At 39.2% G+C, this 27400-nt stretch overlaps 1 protein-coding gene across 6 annotated transcripts in view; it reads right to left on the reverse strand.

The window, feature by feature from the left end:
- RAD18 (RAD18 E3 ubiquitin protein ligase) overlaps window positions 1-27400 on the reverse strand; it is a 119624-nt gene that overhangs the window by 82293 nt on the left and 9931 nt on the right. For all 6 annotated transcript variants that reach the window (XR_006716016.1, XR_006716015.1, XR_006716014.1 and 3 more), the window contains exons 3-4: window positions 18157-18218; window positions 16836-16906 (exon numbers count right to left, since the gene is read on the reverse strand). Coding sequence is in view for 3 of the 6 variants with exons in the window: in XM_045493632.1 (XP_045349588.1) it covers window positions 16836-16906; window positions 18157-18218 (133 nt within the window). In the remaining 3 variants the exon portion in view is untranslated. The remainder of the gene's footprint in view (window positions 1-16835; window positions 16907-18156; window positions 18219-27400) is intronic.

Genomic DNA, 27400 nt, shown 5'->3' on the forward strand with positions numbered 1-27400 from the left:
ATAAAGATCCTAGACATTCAGTTGAAACCCCACAAAGGCCACACCTTAGGAAAAATAAATAAAACTGAAGTAGGCCAAATCCAACAAAGAACTAAACAAGGCCCCGGCAGAATAAAAGTGAAGAGCTGGAACCAGAACAGAACCCAACATCTTTCAAAGGAGGATAATTCGCAGCCTCTATAACATTTCATCAACAATGTTCAAAACACATATAATCAAAAGATAAAATAGTCAATGGAAGCAGATCCAGAGGTGGTCCAAAGAGTAGCATTATAAAGACTTCAAGATAACTACAATGAATATACTAAAGAAAAAAGATGAAAAAACACACAAATGAGTAAAAAGATAGTGTAGTGTTAGAGGGAATTAAAATTCATCCCCAAAAGGATAAAACAAAGAAAATAAAACCTAGGCATATATTAATCAAACTGTTAAAAAATAAGAAAGAGAAAATCTTGTAAACAATCAGAAAAAAAATAAGACATGTTACCTCTAAAGCACAGTTTCCTAACCTTGGCACTTAGGACACTGTCAATCAAATCATTTTTTGTTGTGAAGAACTGTTCTGTGCATTGTAGGAATGTCAGCAGCATATACCCCACCCCAGGCTGAGACAACCAAAACATATCCAGACATTACCAAATGTCCCCCTGGAAGAGAGGGTGAAGTGAAGGTAAAATCACTCCCCACTGAGAACCACTGCTCCAATAAATAATAAAAACAGCACTGACTTCACAATGAAAGCAAAAAGATAATATTATGACATCATGACATCTTTAAAGTACAGAAAGAAAGCAAAACTACCAAGAATTCCATTTCCATTAAAAATAGTGTTCCGGGGGAGAGGGCGGGGTGGCGCCTGGGTGGTTCAGTGGGTTGGGCGTCCAATTTCGGCTCAGGTCATGATCTCGCAGTCGGTGGGTTCAAGTCCCGTGTCGGGCTCTGTGCTAACAGCTCAGAGCCTGAAGCCTGCTTCAGATTCTGTGTCTCCTCCTCTCTCTGCCCTTCCCATGCTCATGCTCTGCCCCACAATAATAAAATAAATGTAAAAAAAAAATTTTTTTTAAAGTGTTCTAGGGGTCCCTGAGTGGCTTAGTTGGTTAAACATCCAACTCCTGATTTCGGCTCAGGTCATGATCTCATGGTTCATGAGCTCGAGCCCCACATTGGGCTTTGCACCGTCAGCACAGCTTGGGATTCTCTCTTTCCCTCTTTCTCTGCCCCTTCCTTGCTCACTCTCTCTCTTTCTCTCTCAAAATAAAGAAATAAACATTTTTTTAAAGGAAAATTGTGTTCTAAAGTAAAAGCAAAATACATTCTCAAGCTAAGAAAAGCTAAGAGAATTCCTCACTGGCAGACAAGGAGGTAGTACAGAAATGTTCTTCAGCTTAAGGAAAATGATTCTAGAGGGAGGTACAAAAATGTCAATAAGAATCAGCAGCTCCAGGGGCGCCTGGGTGGCTCAGTCAGTTAGGTGTCTGACTTCGGATCAGGTCATAATCTTGCAGTCTCTGAGTTCGAGCCATGCATCGGGCTCTGTGCTGACAGCTCAGAGCCTGGAGCCTGCTTCAGATCTGTGTCTCCCTCTCTCTCTCTGCCCCTCCCCTGCTCACAATCTGCCTCTGTCTCTCAAAAATAAATAAATGTTAAAAAAAAATTAAAAAAAAGAATCAGCAGCTCCACAAAAGGTAAATATGTGGGTCAAAACAAAACTACTGTTTTCAACAACACTAACAACGTCTTGTGGGATTTACAGCAAACATGTAAGTAAAATACATACAAAAACATAGTTTTAAAAAAGAGAAATAATATAAAAATACTGTAAAGTTCTTGCACTGTTCAGGACATGATAAAAATACTAATTTATGGTACACTATTATTAGGACATATTTTGTCATTTCTTCAGTAAGGACTTAAAAGAGTGACACTAAGAGATATAATGTAAAAACAAAGGAAACAATAAAAATACTTTTAATATCATAAAGAATGGGCAGAAATAAATATTTTTTTTTTACAAAGAAACAAATGGAGAAAGAAAACAAAGGTAACATGCTAAACTGTAATCACATTAAATGTGATGGGTAAATACTCTGAAAGACAAAGACGGTCAGACTAGATTAAAAATAAGATACAGCTATACACTGTTTGAAAAAATACTTTAAATATAAAGACCCAGGAAGGTTGAAAATAAAAGGATAGGAAGAGAAGTGCCATGAAAATATTAATGAAAAGAAAGCTGATATGGTAACATTAACAACAGACAACATTAAGGCAAAACGTATCATGAGAGATAAAGAGGGACATCTCATTTTGACAAAATGGTCAATTTAATTCAAAGCATAAATATCATAAATTATAGGGGCTCCCGGATGGCTTAACCAGTTAAGCAGCCGACTCTTGGTTTCAACTCAGGTCAGGATCTCGAGGTTCGTGAGTTCGAGCCATGTGTCAGGTTCTGTGCTGACAACATGGAACCTGTTTTGGGCCCTCTGTCCCCTTCTCTCTCTGCCACCTCCCCACTAGTGTGCATGCTCTCTCACTCTCTCTCTCAAAAATAAACATTAAAAAAATCATAAATTATATTCACTTAGTAGCATAGCTTCAAAAGGTATAAAGCAAAAACTGAACGAACTAAAAGGAGAAACAGTCCATTCACAATAATGGTTGGTTTAAATAACAGTGTGTATAAATCTAAACATACCTTTGTAACTAACAAAATGGACAAAAATCAGTAAGAATACAGAAGATGTGAACCAATCCAATTAATCAAAGTGATGTAATTAACAAAAAAATATTACAAATTTTTTTTGTAATGACAAATAATGAGCCCTCTTACAAAGAAAACCCCAAGCCCAGACAGTTTTGCTGGTGAATTCTACCAAATATTTATAGAAGAAATAATATCAATGGTACACAAAGTTATCCAGAAAATAAAAAAAGAATGTTTCCCAATTCATATTAAAGCCAGCATAACCTTGATAACAAAATCTGACAAGCACATTGTAGGAAAATAAAATTATAATCCAATAATATCTCATAAATATAAACACAAAAATTATAAATGAAACATTAACAAATAAAATCTAGAGATAAATAAAAACATATAATGCATCATGACCAAACGAGACTTATTTCAGGAATACAAGGTTGGTTTGTTATTTGAAAAATCAATGTAATTCACCACATTAGCAAATTTAAGGAGAAAAATTATACAATCATTACAATAAATGTAGAAAAAGCATTTGATAAAATCCAATATCCATTCATAACAAAAACACTTAGAAAACTAGGAACAGAAGGAAACTTTCTTAATCTGAAAAAAGATACTTTCAAGAAAACTATAGCTACTATTACAGCTTGAACATCTTCCCCTGAGAGTGAAAACCAGACAAGGATGTCTACTGCCACCATCTCTATTCAAATTATACTGGAGGCCATAGCTTTTGTGATAAGGCACACACACACACACACACACACACACACACACACACACAAAATGGGAAAGAAAACTTTATTTGCAAGTGACATGATTATATTTATAAAAAATCCAAAGACTCTACAAGCAACTAGAGTAAGTGAATTTTTACAAGATCCCTGGACATAATATCTGTTAAACAAAAATTAATGTCATGCCTATGTATTAGCAAATGGAAAATAAAATTTTTAAATAAATTTTTGATATTTGATGATATTTGATGATAATATTTGATGAAATATCATCAAAAATATTAAATACCTAGGAATAAATTTAACAAAAACGTGTAAAACTTATGTCTTAAGAACTACCAAATTTGCTGCGGAAAATTTTTAAAAAGCCTAAATAAAGAAATACCCTGGGTACATGCACTAGAAAACTCAACAATGTTAACATGCCCATTTTCCCCTATTTATTTATAGATTCAATGCAATGCCAATCAAAATAAAAGCAACTTTTTTGGGGGTGGAAACAGTATATTCATTCTAATATTTACATGGAAATCAAGGGCCCCAGAATGGCAGTAGTCTTTTTTTTTTTTTTTTTTTTTGCCAATGTATCTCTTTATTATAAATTTTTAAATGTTTTAATTTTCAACCCGTGGTTGCAAGCATTATTTTATTTTTTTATTATTTTTTTTTATTATATGAAATTTATTGTCAAATTGGTTTCCATACAACACCCAGTACTCATCCCAAAAGGTGCCCTCCTCAATACCCATCACCCACCCTCTCCTCCCTCCCACCCCCCATCAACCCTCAGTTTGTTCTCAGTTTTTAACAGTCTCTTAAGCTTTGGCTCTCTCCCACTCTAACCTCTTTTTTTTTTTTCTTTTTTTTTTCTTTTTTCCTCCCCCTCCCCCATGGGTTCCTGTTAAGTTTCTCAGGATCCACATAAGAGTGAAACCATATGGTATCTGTCTTTCTCTGTATGATTTATTTCACTAGCATCACACTCTCCAGTTCCATCCACGTTGCTACAAAAGGCCATATTTCATTTTTCTCATTGCCACGTAGTATTCCATTGTGTATATAAACCACAATTTCTTTATCCATTCATCAATTGATGGACATTTAGGCTCTTTCCATAATTTGGCTATTGTTGAGAGTGCTGCTATGAACATTGGGGTACAAGTGCCCCTATGCATCAGTACTCCTGTATCCCTTGGATAAATTCCTAGCAGTGCTATTGCTGGGTCATATTTTTAATTTTCTGAGGAACCTCCACACTGCTTTCCAGAGCGGCTGCACCAATTTGCATTCCCACCAACAGTGCAAGAGGGTTCCCGTTTCTCCACATCCTCTCCAGCATCTATAGTCTCCTGATTTGTTCATTTTGGCCACTCTGACTGGCGTGAGGTGATACCTGAGTGTGGTTTTGATTTGTATTTCCCTGATAAGGAGCGACGCTGAACATCTTTTCATGTGCCTGTTGGCCATCTGGATGTCTTCTTTAGAGAAGTGTCTATTCATGTTTTCTGCCCATTTCTTCACTGGGTTATTTGTTTTTCGGGTGTGGAGTTTGGTGAGCTCTTTATAGATTTTGGATACTAGCCCTTTGTCCGATATGTCATTTGCAAATATCTTTTCCCATTCCGTTGGTTGCCTTTTAGTTTTGTTGGTTGTTTCCTTTGCTGTGCAGAAGCTTTTTATCTTCATAAGGTCCCAGTAATTCACGTTTGCTTTTAATTCCCTTGCCTTTGGGGATGTGTCGAGTAAGAGATTGCTACGGCTGAGGTCAGAGAGGTCTTTTCCTGCTTTCTCCTCTAAGGTTTTGATGGTTTCCTGTCTCACATTCAGGTCCTTTATCCATTTTGAGTTTATTTTTGTGAATGGTGTGAGAAAGTGGTCTAGTTTCAACCTTCTGCATGTTGCTGTCCAGTTCTCCCAGCACCATTTGTTAAAGAGGCTGTCTTTTTTCCATTGGATGTTCTTTCCTGCTTTGTCAAAGATGAGTTGGCCATACGTTTGTGGGTCTAGTTCTGGGGTTTCTATTCTATTCCATTGGTCTATGTGTCTGTTTTTGTGCCAATACCATGCTGTCTTGATGATGACAGCTTTGTAGTAGAGGCTAAAGTCTGGGATTGTGATGCCTCCTGCTTTGGTCTTCTTCCTCAAAATTCCTTTGGCTATTCGGGGCCTTTTGTGGTTCCATATGAATTTTAGGATTGCTTGTTCTAGTTTCGAGAAGAATGCTGGTGCAATTTTGATTGGGATTGCATTGAATGTGTAGATAGCTTTGGGTAGTATTGACATTTTGACAATATTTATTTTTCCAATCCATGAGCAGGGAATTTCTTTCCATTTCTTTAAATCTTCTTCAATTACCTTCATAAGCTTTCTATAGTTTTCAGCATACAGATCCTTTACATCTTTGGTTAGATTTGTTCCTAGGTATTTTATGCTTCTTGGTGCAATTGTGAATGGGATCAGTTTCTTTATTTGTCTTTCTGTTGCTTCATTGTTAGTGTATAAGAATGCAACTGATTTCTGTACATTGATTTTGTATCCTGCAACTGTGCTGAATTCATGTATCAATTCTAGCAGACTTTTGGTGGAGTCTATCGGATTTTCCATGTATAATATCATGTCATCTGCAAAAAGCGAAAGCTTGATTTCATCTTTGCCAATTTTGATGCCTTTGATTTCCTTTTGTTGTCTGATTGCTGATGCTAGAACTTCCAGCACTATGTTAAACAACAGCGGTGAGAGTGGGCATCTCTGTCGTGTTCCTGATCTCAGGGAAAAAGCTCTCAGTTTTTCCCCGTTGAGGATGATGTTAGCTGTGGGCTTTTCATAAATGGCTTTTATGATCTTTAAGTATGTTCCTTCTATCCCGACTTTCTCAAGGGTTTTTATTAAGAAAGGGTGCTGGATTTTGTCAAAGGCCTTTTCTGCATCGATTGACAGGATCATATGGTTCTTCTCTTTTTTTTTTGTTAATGTGATGTATCACGTTGATTGATTTGCGAATGTCGAACCAGCCCTGCATCCCAGGAATGAATCCCACTTGATCATGGTGAATAATTCTTTTTATATGCTGTTGAATTCGATTTGCTAGTATCTTATTGAGAATTTTTGCATCCATATTCATCAGGGATATTGGCCGGTAGTTCTCTTTTTTTACTGGGTCTCTGTCTGGTTTAGGAATCAAAGTGATACTGGCTTCATAGAATGAGTCTGGAAGTTTTCCTTCCCTTTCTATTTCTTGGAATAGCTTGAGAAGGATAGGTATTATCTCTGCTTTAAACGTCTGGTAGAACTCCCCTGGGAAGCCATCTGGTCCTGGACTCTTATTTGTTGGGAGATTTTTGATAACCGATTCAATTTCTTCGCTGGTTATGGGTCTGTTCAAGCTTTCTATTTCCTCCTGATTGAGTTGTGGAAGAGTGTGGGTGTTCAGGAATTTGTCCATTTCTTCCAGGTTGTCCAATGTGTTGGCATATAATTTTTCATAGTATTCCCTGATAACTGTTTGTATCTCTGAGGGATTGGTTGTAATAATTCCATTTTCATTCATGATTTTATCTATTTGGGTCATCTCCCTTTTCTTTTTGAGAAGCCTGGCTAGAGGTTTGTCAATTTTGTTTATTTTTTCCAAAAACCAACTCTTGGTTTCGTTGATCTGCTCTACAGTTTTTTTAGACTCTATATTGTTTATTTCTGCTCTGATCTTTATTATTTCTCTTCTTCTGCTGGGTTTGGGGTGTCTTTGCTGTTCTGCTTCTATTTCCTTTAGGTGTGCTGTTAGATTTTGTATTTGGGATTTTTCTTGTTTCTTGAGATAGGCCTGGATTGCAATGTATTTTCCTCTCAGGACTGCCTTTGCTGCATCCCAAAGCGTTTGGATTGTTGTATTTTCATTTTCGTTTGTTTCCATATATTTTTTAATTTCTTCTCTAATTGCCTGGTTGACCCACTCATTCGTTAGTAGGGTGTTCTTTAACCTCCATGCTTTTGGAGGTTTTCCAGACTTTTTTCTGTGGTTGATTTCAAGCTTCATAGCATTGTGGTCTGAAAGTATGCATGGTATAATTTCAATTCTGGTAAACTTATGAAGGGCTGTTTTGTGACCCAGTATCTGATCTATCTTGGAGAATGTTCCATGTGCACTCGAGAAGAAAGTATATTCTGTTGCTTTGGGATGCAGAGTTCTAAATATATCTGTCAAGTCCATCTGATCCAATGTCTCATTCAGGGCCCTTGTTTCTTTATTGACCGTGTGTCTAGATGATCTATCCATTTCTGTAAGTGGGGTGTTAAAGTCCCCTGCAATTACCACATTCTTATCAATAAGGTTGCTTATGTTTATGAGTAGTTGTTTTATATATTTGGGGGCTCCGGTATTCGGCGCATAGACATTTATAATTGTTCGCTCTTCCTGATGGATAGACCCTGTAACTATTATATAATGTCCTTCTTCATCTCTTGTTACAGCCTTTAATTTAAAGTCTAGTTTGTCTGATATAAGTATGGCTACTCCAGCTTTCTTTTGGCTTCCAGTAGCATGATAAATAGTTCTCCATCCCCTCACTCTCAATCTAAAGGTGTCCTCAGGTCTAAAATGAGTCTCTTGTAGACAGCAAATAGATGGGTCTTGTTTTTTTATCCATTCTGATACCCTATGTCTTTTGGTTGGCGCATTTAATCCATTTACATTCAGTGTTATTATAGAAAGATACGGGTTTAGAGTCATTGTGATGTCTGTATGTTTTATGCTTGTAGTGTTGTCTCTGGTACTTTGTCTCACAGGGTCCCCCTTAGGATCTCTTGTAGGGCTGGTTTAGTGGTGACAAATTCCTTCAGTTTTTGTTTGTTTGGGAAGACCTTTATCTCTCCTTCTATTCTAAATGACAGACTTGCTGGATAAAGGATTCTCGGCTGCATATTTTTTCTGTCTAGCACACTGAAAATCTCGTGCCAATTCTTTCTGGCCTGCCAAGTTTCAAAAGAGAGATCAGTCACGAGTCTTATAGGTCTCCCTTTATATGTGAGGGCACGTTTACCCCTTGCTGCTTTCAGAATTTTCTCTTTATCCTTGTATTTTGCCAGTTTCACTATGATATGTCGTGCAGAAGATCGATTCAAGTTACGTCTGAAGGGAGTTCTCTGTGCCTCTTGGATTTCAATGCCTTTTTCCTTCCCCAGTTCAGGGAAGTTCTCAGCTATTATTTCTTCAAGTACCCCTTCAGCACCTTTCCCTCTCTCTTCCTCCTCTGGGATACCAATTATGCGTATATTATTTCTTTTTAGTGTATCACTTAGTTCTCTAATTTTCCCCTCATACTCCGGGATTTTTTTTATCTCTCTTTTTCTCAGCTTCCTCTTTTTCCATAACTTTATCTTCTAGTTCACCTATTCTCTCCTCTGCCTCTTCAATCCGAGCCGTGGTGGTTTCCATTTTGTTTTGCATTTCATTTAAAGCGTTTTTCAGCTCCTCGTGACTGTTCCTTAGTCCCTTGATCTCTGTAGCAAGAGATTCTCTGCTGTCCTCTATACTGTTTTCAAGCCCAGCGATTAATTTTATGACTATTATTCTAAATTCACTTTCTGTTATATTATTCAAATCCTTTTTGATCAGCTCATTAGCTGTTGTTATTTCCTGGAGATTCTTCTGAGGGGAATTCTTCCGCTTGGTCATTTTGGATAGTCCCTGGAGTGGTGAGGACCTGCAGGGCACTTCCCCTGTGCTGTGGTGTATAACTGGAGTTGGTGGGCGGAGTAGCAGTCAGACCTGATGTCTGCCCCCGGCCCACCGCTGGGGCCACAGTCAGACTGGTGTGTGCCTTCTCTTCCCCTCTCCTAGGGGCGGGATTCACTGTGGGGTGGCGTGGCCCGTCTGGGCTACTTGCACACTGCCAGGCTTGTGATGCTGGGGATCTGGTGTATTAGCTGGGGTGGGTAGGCAAGGTGCACAGGGGCAGGAGGGGCAGGCTTACCTCGCTTCTCCTTAGGTGATCCACTTCGGGAGGGGCCCTGTGGCAGCGGGAGGGAGTCAGATCCGCTGCCGGAGGTTTGGCTCCTCCGCAGAAGCACAGAGTTGGGTGTTTGCGCGGAGCGAGGAAGTTCCCTGGCAGGAACTGGTTCTCTTTGGGATTTTGGCTGGGGGATGGGCGGGGGAGATGGCGCTGGCGAGCGCCTTTGTTCCCCACCAAACTGAGCTCTGTCATCCGGGGGCTCAGCAGCTCTCCCTCCCTTTGTCCTCCAGCCTTCCCGCTTTCCGAGCAGAGCTGTTAACTTATGACCTCCTAGACGCTAAGTCGCGCTTGCTGTCGGAACACAGTCCGTCAGGCCCCTCCGCTTTTGCCCGCCAGACTTGGGGGCTCTGCTTGGCCGGCGAGCCGCCCCTCCGCCCCGGCTCCCTCCCACCAGTCCGTGGAGCGCGCACCGCCTTGCTGCCCTTCCTACCCTCTTCCGTGGGCCTCTCGTCTGCGCTTGGCTCCGGCGACTCCGTTCTGCTAATCCTCTGGCGGTTTTCTGGGTTATTTAGGCAGGTGTAGGTGGAATCTAAGTGATCAGCAGGACGCGCGGTGAGCCCAGCGTCCTCCTACGCCACCATCTTCCCTCCTCCCGCCAGTAGTCTTTTTTTTTAATTTCAACAATCTTCACAGCATCTCCACCAGGAGTAGATTCCATCTCAAGAAACCACTTGTTTTGATCATCCATTTATGTTTTATCACGACATTACATCCATTCGGTCCCATCAGCAGGCTCCACTTCTGATTCTAGTTCTCTTGCTGTTTCCACCACATCTGCAGTTACTTCCTCCACAGAATTCGTGAATCCCTCAAAGTCATCCACGAGGGTCGGGATCAGCTTCGCCCAAACTCCTGTTCCTGCTGGTATTTTTGACCTCTTCCAATGAATCACGAATGTTCTTAATGGCATCTAGAATGGTGAATCCTTTCCAGGAGGTTTTCAACAGACTTTGCCCAGATCCATCAAAGCAATCACTATCTACAGCAGCTACAGCCTTACAAAAAGTATTTCTTAAATAATAAGACTTGAAAGTTGAAATCACTCCTTGATCCACGGGCTGCAGAACAGATGCTGTGTGAGCAGGCATGAAAACAACGTTAATCTCGTACATCTCCATCACAGCCCTATAGGTAACCAGGTGCACTGCCAATGAGCAGTAACATTTTCAAAGAATCTTTTTTTCTTGAGCAACAGTTCCCAACGGTGGGCTTAAACTATTCAGTAAACCATGCTATAAACAGATGTGCTATCGTCCAGGCTTTGTGGTTCCATTTACAGAGCACAGGCAGAGTATATGTAGCATAATTCTTAAGGGCCCTGGGACAATCCACAGGCTAAATGAACACTGGCTTCACCCTCAAGTCACTAGCGGCATTAGCTCCCAACAAGAGAGGCAGCCTGTCCTTTGAGGTTTTGAAGCCAGGCACTGACTTCTCTCTAGTTATGAAAGTTCTAGATGGCGTCTTCTTCCAATAGAAAGCTGTTTCGTCCACATTGAAAATCTATTGTTTAGCGCAGTCACCTTCATTAACGAGCTCCGCTAGAACTTCCGGATAACTCACTGCAGGTTCTACATCAGCACTTGCTGCTTTACCTTATACTCTTATGTAATGGAGACAGCTTCTTTCCTTAAACCTTGTGAACCAATCTCCGCTAGCTTCAGATGTTTCTTCTGTGGCTTCCTCACCTCCCTCAGCCTTCACAAAAGTGAAGAGTTAGGGCCTTGCTCTGGATCAGGCTTTGGTTTAAGGGAATGTTGTGGCCAGTTTGATCATCTTCCCAGACCACTAAAACCTTCTCCATATCAGCAATAAGGTTGTTTGTTTCTTACTATTTGTGTTCACTGAAGCAGCACTTCAAGAACTTGGCCATTTGGCACAAGAGGGCTAGCTTCCAGCCTATCTCAGCTTTCAACATGCCTTCCTCACTAAGCTGAATCGTTTCTTATTTTTGATTTAAAATGAGACGTGTGACTCTTCTTCTCCCTTGAACACTTAGACGTCCTGCAGGGTTATTAATTGGCCTAATTTAAATACTGTTGTGTCTCGGGGAATAGGGAGACCCGAGGAGAGGGAGAGAGGCAGAGAAATGGCCTGTGAGTGGAACAGTCAGTACATGTGTATCATTTATCAATTAAATTCATGGTCGTATAAGGCTGCAGTTTGTGACACCCCAAAACAATTATCATAGTATCACCATAACAAATAAAATAATGATGAAAAAGTTCAAAATATTTTAAGAATCACCAAAATGTGACACAGAGACATGAAGTGAGCAAATGCTGTTGGAAAAATGGCACTGATAAGACCTGCTCAATGCAGGGTGGCCAAAAACCTTCAGTTTGTAAAAAATTAAACACCTGGGAAGTTGAGCAAAGCAAAGTGCAGTAAAACGAGGCATGACTGTACCTGCAGCAAGGAGTACAGCTCCACTACCGCGATGATAAAATTACGCCCCGTGCCAAAACTGAAACTCATTAACTTCTTCATGTGCCCGCACTTAGGGGGTAGTTTCGGCAGTGGAAATATAACAGAGAACAAAATTGTCTCAGTCCTCATGAAGCTTACACTACAGTAAGGGAAGAGATACTAGAATGCACACAACATATATGAAAGTGCTATGGGAAAAAAACAAAGCCAGTGAAGCCGTGCATGAGGAGGCGAAGAGCTTGGCACTCTTTACAGGATGGTCACAGAAAGCCTCACTGAGAAGGTGCCCTATGAAAACACAGAGTCCGAATAAACTGAAGGACTAACCCATGTGGCTCTCTGGGGAAACAGTGTTTCCCCTAGAAATAACAGTAAGTACAAAGCCTCTAGGGTCAGAGTATGATTGACACATTGGAGAAATAGCAAGAAGGCCAGTGTGCCTGGAGCAGAATAAACAAGGGGCAGAGAAGTGGGACATGAAGTCGGCAAGAGACCCTGTTCTGTAGGGACCAGAGGATTGCCACTGGCAGGACTCAGGCTGCTCTTCCAAATGAGATGGGACACCCCCTCCAGACGATATTAAGTACGACCTGACTTTTTTTTTTTTTTTTTTTTTTTTTTTTTTGACAGAGACAGAGTGTGAGCACGAGCAGTGGGGGGCAGAGAGAGAGGGAGACACAGAATCCGAAGCAGGGTCCAGGCTCTGAGGCGTCAGCACAGAGTCTGACGCGGGGCTCGAACTCATGAACTGTGAGATTGTGACCTGGAATGAAGTCGGATGCTTAACTGACTGAGCCACCCAGACGCCCCTGTGACTTGTTTTAAAGTGACACTTTGGTTGCTGGCCTCAGAAGGACTATCAGAGGGCAAAAGCAGGAATAGGAGACCACTAGAAGTGATCAAAGTAATACAGGCTGACGCTGGCTTGCCAGGATAATGCTGGCACGGTGATGAAAAGCTGTCAGATTCAGGAAACATGTTAATAACAGGGCCAGGAGGATTAACTGGTGGAATGACAGAGTTAAGTGTGAAAGAGAAGGGTCAAGGAGGACTCCAGGGTTTGGGGCCTGGGCAAATGAAAGGACAGAGCTGCCATTTAATGAGGGAAGAAAGACTGTGGGGGCAGGAGATTTGGAGTGGGGGATGGCAGGCAGCCCAGAGAGTTGAGAGTTGCTTTTAAGAGGTTCAAGCGGAGATATGAGGTAAGCAGTGGGATATGGGAGCCTGAAGTTTTGGGGTGAGATCTACTTGAAGATGTAAATTTGGAAGCCATGAACGGACACATGGGATTTAAAACCACTAGACTGCTACAATTCACACAGCTTAATAGGGGCCATGTGAAAATATTAATTCTAAAAAGGATACTTAAACTGAATTGGTAATTTTCTCTTTCATTTCCACCATTCCTATAAATTTAATTTAAAGTCAGTTGGTATTATAATACCTAACAGCACTTATCATAGATACTCAGATTTTTTTGGGTGAAGTATGGACTTTCAGAATAATTGTGACTCCATCAAGTACAGGACAATCTTGCCCATTTGTTAACTATACAAGAACTCTACCTCTTCAGAATGTGGCCAAGAATCAAGAAGCAAAACAGATCTCTGGGTAGACACCAAAGAGAAACTCAGGGCAGTCCTGAAACCCATGTGATCAAGTCCATGGACTTCATTATCTAGCAAAAGTCCCCACGAATGCTGTTCTGATCCAAAACATGTAACAGCAGTCTAGGACCGTTTGGTGAAACAGGCAGAGGCCCACCAAAGAACAAATTCTTATTAGCATCTTAGGGCATCAATATATAATATAAGGGAAGATGATACAAACATGCGTAAGATATATATGATAATAATGACAGAAATCTTTTTTTAGGTTCCTTTGCTCCAGGTATTATGCTGGGTATCTTCAAGTAGAACTCTTCATTTCCAACCCTTACAACAATCCCTAAAAGTGTCCATAATATTATTACCACTTTTCCAATGTGGATCAGAGGCCAAAGAGGTTTAATATTTTGATCACAGATCACAGCTAGAGAACCCACTTCTGCTTAAATCCAAAGTCAGTATGCTTTAAACTATACTGTAAGAAAAAAATCAAAATTATATCCTACACACTCTCCTAAGATGCTAAAGGAATGATCTATTACAATTATCATCTAAAATGTCTGAATTCTTAAACATGGAGTAAGTACCTGGAGAAAAAGTACCTTGATGGGGATAGGATAAACCAAAGTAGTAAATGATGCTTTACACTCTCAGTTTGTAAAAATGATACAGATGTAGACTGGCTGCTACACAAAAATACTGAAACAGTATTTTCTTACTTAGGTCAAGAATGATGTTCCACTTAGACAAAAATATTCTGATTAAATTTTGTTCAACACATTTTTAAGCACATTATTTTAAATAAAACTGAGTCAAGAAAAATACTCTTGTTCTTTGAAAATAAATGGCTAGAGTTAGAAGAAAATGTAAGCTATGAATGTATTTTGTCTGAAAACCTCTGGAATTATTTCCAACACTCTTTTATTTCAATTTAGAACATTAAAAAATTTTAAACCATTATGTCTTAAAATGGCACTGACCGATGAGAAAGAAAAAATATATACAAACAATACAAAAACCTTAGAAGATTAACTTCTTCCCTCATAAATCTTTTTTTTTAATTTTATTTTTTAAAATTTACATCCAAATTAGTTACCATATAGTGCAACAATGATTTCAGGAGTAGATTCCTTAATGCCCCTTACCCATTTAGCCCATCCCCCCCCCACAACCCCTCCAGCAACCCTCAGTTTGTTCTCCATATTTGAGTCTCTTCTGTTTTGTCCCCCTCCCTGTTTTTATCTTATTTTTATTTCCCTTCCCTCATGTTCATCTGTTTTGTCTCTTAAAGTCCTCATATGAGAGAAGTCATATGATTTTTGTCTTCCTCCGACTAATTTCACTTAGCATAATACCCTCCAGTTCCACCCATGTAGTTGCAAATGGCAAGATTTCATTCTTTTTGATTGCTGAGTAATACTCCATTGTATATATATATACACCACATCTTCTTTATCCATTCATCCATTGATGGACATTTGGGCTCTTTCCATACTTTGGCTATTGTTGATAGTGTTGTTATAAACATGGGGGTGCATGTGTCCCCTTGAAACAGCACACATGTATCCTGTGGATAAATGCCTAGCAGTGCAATTGCTGGGTCATAGGGTAGTTCTATTTTTAGTTTTTTGAGGAACCTCCATAATGTTTTCCAGAGTGCATTGCCACCAACAATGCAAAAGAGATCCTCTTTCTCCATATCCTCGACAACATCTGTTGTTGCCTGACTTCCCTCATCAATCTTAACCCAGATATCAAACAAGTACTGGAAGTGATTAGCTTGAATTTCATCTCTACTACTTTTGCAAATGAAGTACCACAGCACATTAGATATGACAAATGTCCAAGACATGTTCATCATAAGGTAATTTCAAGGCAAACAGGGAGAAACAAATGATAAAATCCATCCCAAATCCACAAAGAATGCTTCTCACCACACCCACTATAATGAATAATTAAAAAGCCTATTCCTTTTGGGAGGAAGCGGGAAAGGGGAGAGTTCAATTATCCCAAGGCCTCCCTTTCAGTTACCAACGGCCCATGAACCCAAAGACACTGATCACTTCCCTTCAACAGATACTTGCTTTGTGACACTCTCTTTCTCCTAGCAGTGAAATTATTACGCTTTCAGAACCAGCTAGGAAAAAAAATAAGCCTCGAGGTATAATTTTACTGTCTCAGGGAAAATCAAACAGCTAATAAATTCCTTTCTAAAGACATGGCTCCACCCTTTTTCATGGACTTCAAAATCTAACTGGTGAAAGACTTTAAAAGAAGAAAAACACCACACTGTAATTATGAGAATCAGAGAATCTCAGAGTTTCTTAATCTAGGAAATATCACCATTTTATGACTTTTTTATGGAAATGACTAACCAAGCCAATTTCTAGAAAGTAATATTAGGCGAGTTCAGAGTACTAAATCTTGTAATTCTCAGGACACAACTCAATGAAATAAATGTGCAATTCTATTGGAAGAAATCTCTCTACATTTTTAGAATGAATGTAATGTACCGTCAAAACTGTCCCAACAGCTAAGAAGTCATACACTTACGGAGATAACTAATAACTAAATACAGTGTGTCCGTAATGAAAATTTCTGATTGACTTGCATGATCAAAACTAAACACTGAATTTCAAGATACTGTTTGGTAAAATATGCCTTTTAATAATCTTTCGGGGTGACAAAACTCACTTTCACCATCATACATCTGACAGCTAAGAAGTAAAGCTATATTTCTGAGCTGTATAAAGTACCAACAATTACCTATTTCACACAGCACACCATCTCATACATGCTGAATAAATCAGATTAAGAATTAATGGGTTAATATATAACAGACACAGAAACGATTATAGATACGCATGTATACATGGGTTAGTACACACATATGTATACATGCATATGCTACCCAGCTCTGTCCAATGAGAGGGCTTAGAAGCAATGACATCTCAGGAACAGTGACCATACCTAGCTCCAGATCCTGATTCTAAATACCATTCTCCAATAAAAGGAACCAGGGCTCCTTGGGAAAATGGATGATTCTAGGGGTAGGACAGGAAAAATAAAATACTTTTGGGTATCTTTGTAATACCCAAAAGTAAGTACTCAAATCTGCATTTTTAACTTCTGTTTTTCATGACAGGAGACTTTCTGTTAAGTAAAGGAAGAAAATATTATTACCATTAGACTGTCCATGAGTGATTAATGACTGTTGTCACTTCCCTTCTTTTACTCCAAAATATGCAACCCTGCATTCCCTAATCCCCAAAAGTGCACAAAGTAAAGAGGGAACTCATATCAAAGGCCAGAGCAGTTAGGGATTAGTCACAAAATTAAATCATACCGTGCAAAATTCAAGCTTTTTACCAGTTCATCTAATACGCGGTTATTTTTTAGATCCGGCTCTGTGACTGTCTAGAAAGGAAAAACAGCAGATGGAAAAAGGTCACAAACAATAAAATAACTTGTCATAATCTTGTTTTGAAAATGCATGACCCATCCTCCCGAGACTCCCCATCCCACTAAGTCTTCCAGGAAAGCCTCAAAATAAAGTTCATTTATCTCATACTAATATGGAATTTTAAAACAGTGAATCAGCATCTGCTGACTGGAAGTCTGATAAAAGATCTCCACAGCCTCTAGTAAAATCATATATGCTCTGTACTAAGATAAAACCTAACATGAGCAAGAATCCTTATTCAAAATGCCATCCCAAGAATTTCCCCTAAAAAGCAGAACAGAGATGCTCTTTTTAAGTGACTACACGGGGAGCAGCATTAGGTGTTCAAAGAGGGTTTAAAAACAAGATTGGTATTCAGGAATGCAACAGGGAAACTACAGATCTTGTAGTTATTTAGCATGAACGGTATGCAGCTTATCACCCTGATGATACCATCTTGACAATGGCAAGTTGCAAAGAGATTAAACTTGGGAGCCAAACTGCACCATTTTTTACGTAGGGAAACAGCTGAGAGAAGTTCAGTGACCTCCTAACACCATGTACCTAACAGAGGTGCCAAGGTAGAAGCCAAACCCTTCTATCAGGCCCAGAGTCCTTCCTATTAGACCTCACTGTCTCTTCTTCTTTCTTTCTTCCTATTTATGTTTACTTGACCTTTTCACCTACCTTTGCACCTACCTGAAAGGTTTCACAAACTCTAACAACAAATTTCCTACTGTTTCCCCTGAAGGTCTGGTTTGGGAAAGAGGTAAGGGACCAGTGCTGACTGCTGTTTTGTTGGTTGTTTCCTTTGCTGTGCAGAAGCATTTTATCTTCATGAGGTCCCAATAGTTCATTTTTGCTTTTAATTCCCTTGCCCTTGAGGATGTGTTAAGTAAGAAACTGCTGTAGCTAAGGTCAGGGAGGTTTTTTCCTGCTTTCTCCTCTAGGGTTTTGATGGTTTCCTGTCTCACATTCAGGTCCTTTATCCATTTTGAGTTTTTTTTGTGAATAGTGTAAGAAAGTGGTCTAGTTTCACCCTTCTGCATGTTGCTGTCCAGTTCTCCCAGCATCCATATACATATTTTAGAGGTCTTTCTGAAAATGTCTTTTATGTAGCCTAACTGAATAATTATACCTTTTCCCTTGGGCTTTTGTGTGTATGTCACACAGAAATATTTGTACCAATTAAGTTTCCAAGAAAAAACAGGAAAGGAAAACTTACCACACAACAAGTTGGACATTGTGTTTTATACGATAGAAATTTTCTTATACAGAGAGAACAGTCTGAAAAAAAAAAACAAATGCAACATAATAAATTAGTTAGGCTATATTAATAATATAGTAATTTGACTTCTAACAAAATCTGACTTAAGTCCTAGAATATTTCCATCATCTAAAATATTATCACTATAATTTCAAAATTCTAACACTTCTACTCTACCTGAGCATACTTGCAAATGTGATGAAACAGCATTTTTAGGAGAGGGAAAAAATACCAAATAATAATAATCACGAGTCCCTAGGATATCACAATTCCATGTAAGACCTGGAATGGATACTGTCTAAATATGTCAGATATCCCTATGTCTAATGTTCTGAAATATAAATTTTGAAATAAGATATGTAAACATTTTAAGCCTGTTTGGCTCAGTCATATGAACATTGTACTCTTGATTTTGGCTCAGGTCATGATACTAGGGTCGTGGGATCTAGTCCTGCGCCAGGCTCCATGCAGCCTGCTGCAGGTTCTCTCTCTCCTCTCTCTCCCTCCAGCACTCTCTCCTGCTTGAGCTCTCTCCCTCTTAAAAAAAATGTTTCTTTAATGTTTTTAATAAAAAAAATATACACCTAGGTTATCAAATAGGGATTTCTATATCCTAACTCTATACGTGATGTCGATCATCTCACAAATAACAAGCATTTCATGGCAAGCACTAAGAAAAGAATATCCAAGGAAAGGTTCTTGACCTTAAGGAGCTAACAAAGTAATGAGGCAATTTCAGTGCAATTCATTGTAATAAATCCTAAGGATTTAAGCAGGAAATTGGCATTAACTAAATTCTTCACATCTAAGGCAATGTAAAATGATCTTTCAAAGGAAAAAATGTGACTAAATAGAATGGTACCTTAATGGTAGCTAATTTGCCATCAGCGCAAATTCAGCTTAGTGAAGGGGCCTTACTAAAAAGGATTCGGTTTAAAGAGGAAGAGACAGTATGAGTTCAGGTATAGATATCCAGGAAACGAAGAACTCGCGGCAACCTCAGCAAGAGCACCCAGGAAGAAAAACGAAAGAGCGTGTTAAAAGAGAAGATAAAACAGGCAATGGGTTAAGTTCTTTGGGGAAGCAAAGACGGATAAAGGGAGAATTCCAGTTTCCAGGTAAGGAGCTTGGAAGTCATCACTCCACCTCTATCTAACAACAAATAAAAAGCTGACCAGACTGAAAAATCAACTCTTCCTAGAAGCTCCATCAGAGAAGTGAGCTTAAAGGACTAACTGCTGCTCCCAAACTGTTGACAGATAGGCAGGACACTGAGAACCACAACTCACCAGAGCAGAAATCTCCACAAGAACCACAGAAAGACACTCTGCTAGAACCAGTGCAGGGATAGGAAAACCCAAACTATATAACTGGCAAGTCACTAGAAACTCAGGAGGGAAGAGTCTGAGTGTTAAAACTCCGGGGGGGGGGGGGGGGGGGGACACACCTGGGTGGCTCAGTTCGTTGGGCATCTGACTTCGGCTCAGGTCACAATCTCACGGTTCATGGTTTGAGCCCCATGTAGGGCTCTATGCTGACAGCTCAGAGCCTGGAACCTGTTTCGGATTCTGTGTCTCCCCCTCTCTCTCTCTGCCCCTCCCCTGCTTGTGTTCTCTCAAAAATAAATAAACATTAAAAAAAATTTTTTTTTAATTTAAAAACTCCAGGGGGACCAAGACATAGGATGGGCCTCACACTTAAATGAATTTCAGCTCCAAGGGTTCTACCCGGTATTCAAAGGGACAATCAGAAAAATCCCCTTGTCCTTCTGCAGGCAGAGGGGAGAAAGTAAACATTTGCAATACATCAGAGCACTCTGTTCTTCTTAACAAGGCCTGACCTCAAAAGAAACTGCTTTACCAGATCCAAGTCTTCTGGGATATTATCAGAGCCCAGTTGACCTCAAGGAAAGGAAACAAGCGACTCCAGCTACCTCTAGTTATACTGTCCCACCCAAGGGGAAGAGCAAACTGAGAAGCACTTGTGATATTCACAGTCCAGGGCACAGGCTCCCTTTTAAAAGAAGACATGATCGTAGAACTAGAGAACACTGCACTGCCCCAACATCTCACTGCCACATTACTAAAGGTCTATTTAATACAGTCCATTTACCTAGTACATCATGATAGGCTATTAGGAGAAAACTACAAGGCATACTAAAAAGTAAAAGACATAGTTTGAAGAAACTGCAAGCATGAGAATGATAGGCAAATATGGCACGAAAGCTGGAATTAACAGACCAGGAATTCCAAACAACTGAACAAAGCTGACAACATGGAAGAACAGATGGGTTATGTAAGCAGAGAGATAGAAATTCTAAGAAAGAATAAAAAAGAAATGCTAGAGGGGCGCCTGGGTGGCTCAGTCGGTTAAGCGGCCGACTTCGGCTCAGGTCATGATCTCGCGGTCTGTGAGTTCGAGCCCCGCGTCGGGCTCTATGCTGACAGCTCAGAGCCTGGAGCCTGTTTCAGATTCTGTGTCTCCCTCTCTCTCTGCCCCTCCCCTGTTCATGCTCTGTCTCTCTCTGTCTCAAAAATAAATAAATGTTAAAAAAAATTTTTTTTAAAAAAAAAAAGAAATGCTAGAGATTAAAAAAAAAACAAAAAACTGTAACAGGGGCACCTGGGTGGCTCAGTCAGTTAAGCATTTGACTTCAGCTTAGGTCATGATCTCATGGTTCGTGAGTTCAAGCCCTGCATCGACCTCTGTGCTGTCAGTGCAGGACCCGTTTGGGATCTTTTGTCTCCCTTTCTCTGTGCCCCTTCCCAGTTCAAGTGCACGAGAGTATACTGTGCTCTTGTCTCTCCCTCTCAAAAATAAATAAACATTTTTTTAAATATAAAGAAAAACATTGTAACAAAATGAAGAATGCCTTTGACAGACTCCTTAGTAGATCAGATACAGCTGAAGAAAAAAATCACTTGCACTTGAGACAATCTCAAGAGAGCTCAAGAGAGTTTGCTTGCTCAAGAGAGCAAGCTAAATGTCTCTGCTTACAAGGGCACTAACACCATCACCGGGGGCCCACCTTCATGGCCACAGCAAAACCTGATGATCTCCCAAATACAATCCCACTGGGGGTTAGGGCTTAGGAATTCTGGGAGGGACACATTCTGCTCCCTGCCCCATGAAAGTCTATGCCCTTCTCTTACACAAAATACATTCATCCTAAAATACACCAGTCCCAAAAGTCTTAATTCATTCCAGCATCAACTCTACAGTCTAATGTCCAATCTAAATATCACCTAAATCAGGCAGAAGTGAGACATGAGTTCTGATTTATTCCGAGGCAAAATTCCTCTGCAGATTCATTCTCTTCACTATCAATGTTATTCTCTTCACAGTATAAAAAAAAATCTCCCGAGCAATACTGTAAATCGAGAATTCCTAAACTTGCCAGCTCATCTTAGTCACTCGGAGAGATTATTGTTGGTTTCCATTTAGTTTCCCAGGCCCTACCCTCATCAATATTGATTCAATGGATTCTAGACAGTAAACTGCATCCGTAATATGTGATTCTGATTGTTCAACAAGTATTTTTTAAAAATTAGTACATATTGCTATTGCATTTAAGTATATAAAATTGCCATTTTGGGGTAAGTCAAAAAACAACAAATATTGGCAATTTCACATGGTTTCACCTAACACTGTGCACTTACTATGTGACCTGTTTTAAGCATGTTATATGTATTAACTCTTCTGATCCTTACAGCACCCATGAGGCTGGTATTAAGAGCAGTTCTGTTTTATAGTAAGTAAAATGCAGCACAGGACTCAGCCAATTTGCCCAACATCACAAAGCTAATAAGTGGCAAAGACAAGTACCAGAACCCATGCTCTTAACATATTATTAGTTATTTAAAACATGTATAATTTGTTTATAAAATATACCTATTATATATACCTACATAATACAAATAAGCATTACTTAATAGGATCACATGTACCACAGTATGTATAAAGAGGCTACTGTTTTCTCTTCTTCATAACCTTGTTATGTGTTTAGTTTTCATATATGGAGAACCAGACACAGGTCCAAAGCAGATGAAGCCACTGGCTTAATTTCAGTCTACTAGTTTACTACTAAATATGTAGTGCTGAAATGTAGGCCAGCATAATGTATTCTCTAGTAGGCAACCATCATATTCCAATCAAAGTAGAGCAGGTGAAGAGCTCTGAGCCATGTATACCTCGGTGGCTTCATTTAAATCACCTATGAAGTTTGTTTTTCTCCCAAAACCCAACTCTGAGCTCTGTGGACAGGGTGGAGGAGGGTAGAATAAAAGAGTGACGTGAAGGGTAGCTTCACAGAAACACTCCAGCCTTGGGGGAGGAGGCTTTCTAATCTCAAAAAAGACACAGCAAACTGCTAGCTCTCAAATATCAAAAGATCCTAGCATTCCAATAGTAAAAAGCAAATTTCTAATAGTTGAACCAATTATTTGTGTGTGTGATCTTAAGGACTGTATGAGAAAATGAACCATTTCAAAAATAGTTCTTGAGTGTCCAGTAAAAGCAGAAAATCCAGTCCCCAGTTTGAAAGTAATAGGAGGTCCTGGACAGCTGAGAAAGCTGGCCTCTGCCTCCGGTTCTAGGGCTAAGTGACCAGCTAGCTGGTAAGAGAATACTATCCCTCCTGACAAGAGGCACTGCAGCCTGTCATATATGTGGCTCTGCCTAACTATATGTCCCATCCATACATACGCTACCACTTTTCTCCCGTCTTGTTCCACAGTGGTGCCTCATAAGAATGTAAGAGAAGGGGGCGCCTGGGTGGCTCAGTCAGTTGAGCGTCCGACTTCAGCTCAGGTCATGATCTTGCAGCTTGTGAGTTTGAGCCCTGCGTCGGGCTCTGTGCTGACAGCTCAGAGCCTGGAGCCTGTTTCAGATTCTGTGTCTCCCTCTCTCTCTGTCCCAACCCACTCGCATTCTGTCTCTGTCTCTCTCAAAAATAAATAAACATTAAAAAAAAAATTAAAAAAAAAAAAGAATGTAAGAGAAGAAAAACACATATTTGCCTAAAGCAATCTTATACTGCCTTTTAATTTAGCAAAGATCAGCAAATGGAACATGTCATATTTCACTGAAAAAGTATATAGAAATTAAATTGCTTTTTATTCTAATACAAGTTTCAATTAATTTTATTAGTCAAAATCTACAAAAGAAAAATAAAAATGATTCCTGATCCATCTTTAAAATAGTGGTAACCTAACAGTGTCTACAAGTCAATGACTTCATCTAAGAGGAAACATCTTGAGCATCTTCCATTATCAAGTCAGAAAAACTGGGTAAGAGCAAAGAAAATTAGCACCTGAATATCAACTTATTAATGAGAACATTTCTCACTTAATGGTGTTTAATGGTGTTTTATGGATTGGAGTAAGTCCATTCCCTCTCCCCAAAAAAGTGCTCTTTAATAGCAAGATTTTGGATCAATTTAACTGACTTGCTTTCTGCCAACGCATCCCACTCCAACCTTAATAACAGAACTGTAAATGTATTGTTCATTAACCATATTCAAAAACATTAAACAGAGCAAAACAGCATAAAGTGATTTAAAATGATAAATCCTGAAATGTTTAAGGAGCAGCAATAAACAATGGGTAGGTAGGATTCTGGGTCACCAATTCTAGTTGACCCACGACAACAGCAGAATATGATGGCCAAATCTAGTTCGTATTAAGCTCTGGGTGCTTTTGTGTCATTAAAACAACACTACAGACCCAGAGAAACTTTAAGTGTTGCAGGAACTGGTGACAAGTGGTGTTTAGTAGGAAAGGGCTACCAAATTGTGAGAGGTACAATATGGGAAATAATGCTCAAAAAATAATCTGGAAGTACCCTCTACTGACTTCCTCTTAAATAAAGTGACATCAGTGACAACGTACAAGTGACAAAGAAACAAACAATGAAAATGAAAAGAATGGAAGTAAAGGCTAGTTTTTTCAGCTAAGTAGAGTTCACTGAATTCATAAAAAGTAGTCTTTCACCTACACATGGGACTCCTATCTCTGTCCATGAGAAAGTAACAGGGTCCAGAATTATGACCCTTCCATAAACAGTTAAAACACTGGAGGGAAATATGAAACAACTATTTTCAGACTGTGGACAACAGCAGAAATGAGAAAGTTCTATCAGCCCAACCTTATCTGGAGGCAATTTTGTGACCACAGTGCAGGGAGGAGCGTCAAATAGCCCACCACTCTTGCTAGTTGAAATAACAAAGCTCAGAATTCAGGGCAACCCAGGTAGCTAGAATTTGTAGGGCAGAGCACCAGAAAGAAAAGAGGGTAGCCCATAATATACAGTCAGATGGCCTTTGATAAGGGTGCCAAGAGTACACAACAGAGGAAGGACAGTCTCTTCCGCAAACACCAGTAGAAAAACGAGATTTCTACATGCAAAAGAATGAAGACTTGAAACTATAAAAGTACTAAAAGAAAACAAGGAAGAAAAGCCTCATATCATCAGTCTTGGGAATGATTTCCTGGATATGATACCAAAGGCCCAGGCAAAAAAAGCAAAAATAGGTAAGTGGGATTTCATCAAACTAGAAAGCTTCTGCAAAGCAAACAATCAACACAGTAAAAAAAAACTAAATGAAACAAAAAAAAACACCTATGAAATAGGAGAAAATATTTGCAAGAAGCCATATACCTGATAAGAATATCCAAAATATATAAGGAAAACCTATAACTCAACAACAACAACCCAAAAACAAGATTTAAAAAGGGCAAAGGATCTGAATAGCTATTTCTCCAAAGACATACAGATGGCCAACAGGTATAGGAAAAGATGCTCAACATCGCTTATTATCCAGAAAATGTGAATCAAAACCATGAGATATCACCTCACATCTGTTAGAACAGCCATTATTAAAAAAGCTAATAATGGGGCGCCTGGGTGGCTCAGTCGGTTGGGCGGCCGACTTCGGCTCAGGTCATGATCTCGCAGTCCATGAGTTCTAGCCCCGCGTCGGGCTCTGTGCTGACAGCTCAGAGCCTGGAGCCTGCTTCATATTCTGTGTCTCCCTCTCTCTGACCCTCCCCTGTTCATGCTCTGTCTCTCCCTGTCTCAAAAATAAACGTTAAAAAAAAAAATTAAAAAAAAAAAAAAAGCTAATAATAAGTACTGGTAACAACGTAGAGAAATTAGAACACTTGTGCATTGTTGATGGAAATGTAAAATGACACAGCTACTATGGAAAACAGTATGCAGGTTCCTCAAAAAATTAAAAATAGAACTACCATCTGAGCCAAAAATCCTACTTCTGTGTATTTACGCAAAAGAAATGAAAAAAGGATCTCAAAGAGATAGCTGGACTACCATGTTCATAGCAGCATCATTCACAATGGCCAAAAGGAAGGAGCAACCAAAGTGTCCATCAAATGAATGGATAAAGAGAATGTGATGTATACATACAATGGAATACTATTTGGCCTTAAAAAAGGAAATCCTACCACATGCTACAATGTGGATGAATCTTGAGGATATTAAGCTAAGTGAAATCGGCCTATCACTGATAGACAAATACTGCACGATTCCACTTATATGAGGTATCCGGTCAAATTAATAGAAGAAGAAAAGGAATGGTCGTTGCCAGGGCTGAAGGAAGGAGAAATGGGGAGTTACCGTGCAATGGGTGTAAAATTTCAGTCACACAAAATGAAAAAGTTCTAAAGATCTCCTGTACAACAATGTTCACGTAGTTGACAATACTATACTGTACATGTAATAATTTGTTAACAGGGCAAATTTTGTATTGTATGTTTTTCACCAACCCCCCCCCCCACCCTAAAAACAAAACCCAGCCCTATAGAAAGGGCTACTCTAGACCCACACTAAGCTTAAAAACAAAACTTGACAGGATCAATCTAATCCACAAGTAACTTACTTGCCTGCCACAACACAGCCCCACACTCCAATAAGCTATACAACAAAATCTACCCCCTCAAAAATGTAAATACTACAATGGCAAGCATCTAATCAAAAATTACCAGTCATGCAAAGAAACAAGAAAACGTGGTTTATAGCCAGGAGGGGGAAAAAATCAGCCAACAGAAACAGATTTAGAAATGCCACAGATAATGGATTAGCAGACAGGGAGGTTAAACTGGCTATTAGAAATACGTTCAGTATATTCAAAGATTAAAACACACACAAGAACCTAACAAGGAAATAGAAAATATTTTAGAAACGAAATTTCTAGAGATGGTCAATACACTATCTGAAATAAAATTTCATTGGATAAGACTAACAGCTGATGAGATACTACAGAATAAAATATCAATAAACCTGAAGTCATAGCAAAAGAAATTATCCAAAACTAAGCACACAAAGGGAGGGTGGGTGTGAGGTGGAGACCAAACAGAAAAAAAGAAAAAAACAAAACAAAAAAACAGTCTCATGGCTATAGATAAGTATCAAGCAGTAAAATAAAAAACAATTAAAAATAAAATTTAATTGGAATCAGCAATGGGGAATGAGAGTGGGACTGTAAACAAAAAAATATTCAAAGAAACAAGGGTTAAAATGTTTCAAAATATAAATCTCAAGCCATGAACCCCAAACAAGACAAATACAAAGTAAATCAAACTAAAGCATATTACAAATTTCTAAAAACCACTGGTAAAGAGAAAATCTGAAAAGTAGCTAAGGAAAAAAGGCACCTTATATACGGAAAGCTATAAATAAGAATACCACATCTGGTTTCATATGCTAAACAAAATTCTTTGGCAAACTAACTATAGTGCAAGAAATGTAGCAGAGAGAAAAAAAAATGATACTTTTTCCAGAAGGAAACTTTTGATACATACAAAGGAAAGAAGAGTATCAGAAATGATAAATATGCGGGTAAATACAAAAGACAAAAAAGAAATTTTTTAATTTGCTTAAAAGATAATGGACTGTCAGGGGTGCCTGGGTAGTTCAGCAGGTTACACGTCTGACTCTTGATCTCAGCTCAGGTCTTGACTCAGGGTGGTGAGTTCAAGCCCTGAACTGGGCTCCACGCTGGGCATGTAGCCTTCTTAGAAAAAAAAAAGATAATGGGCTCTCTAAAGCACATATAATAACAATGTATCGTGCTGTCTATAATATATGTACACATAAAACTAAAGACAACAATAGGATGACAGGGGGAAACGTGAGTACATGTTTGTAACATTTCTACCCTATTCAGATGGCATAACACTGTTTGAAA

This window comes from Leopardus geoffroyi, chromosome A2 (assembly GCF_018350155.1).
Source record: "Leopardus geoffroyi isolate Oge1 chromosome A2, O.geoffroyi_Oge1_pat1.0, whole genome shotgun sequence".
NCBI classification, from domain to species: domain Eukaryota; kingdom Metazoa; phylum Chordata; class Mammalia; order Carnivora; family Felidae; genus Leopardus; species Leopardus geoffroyi.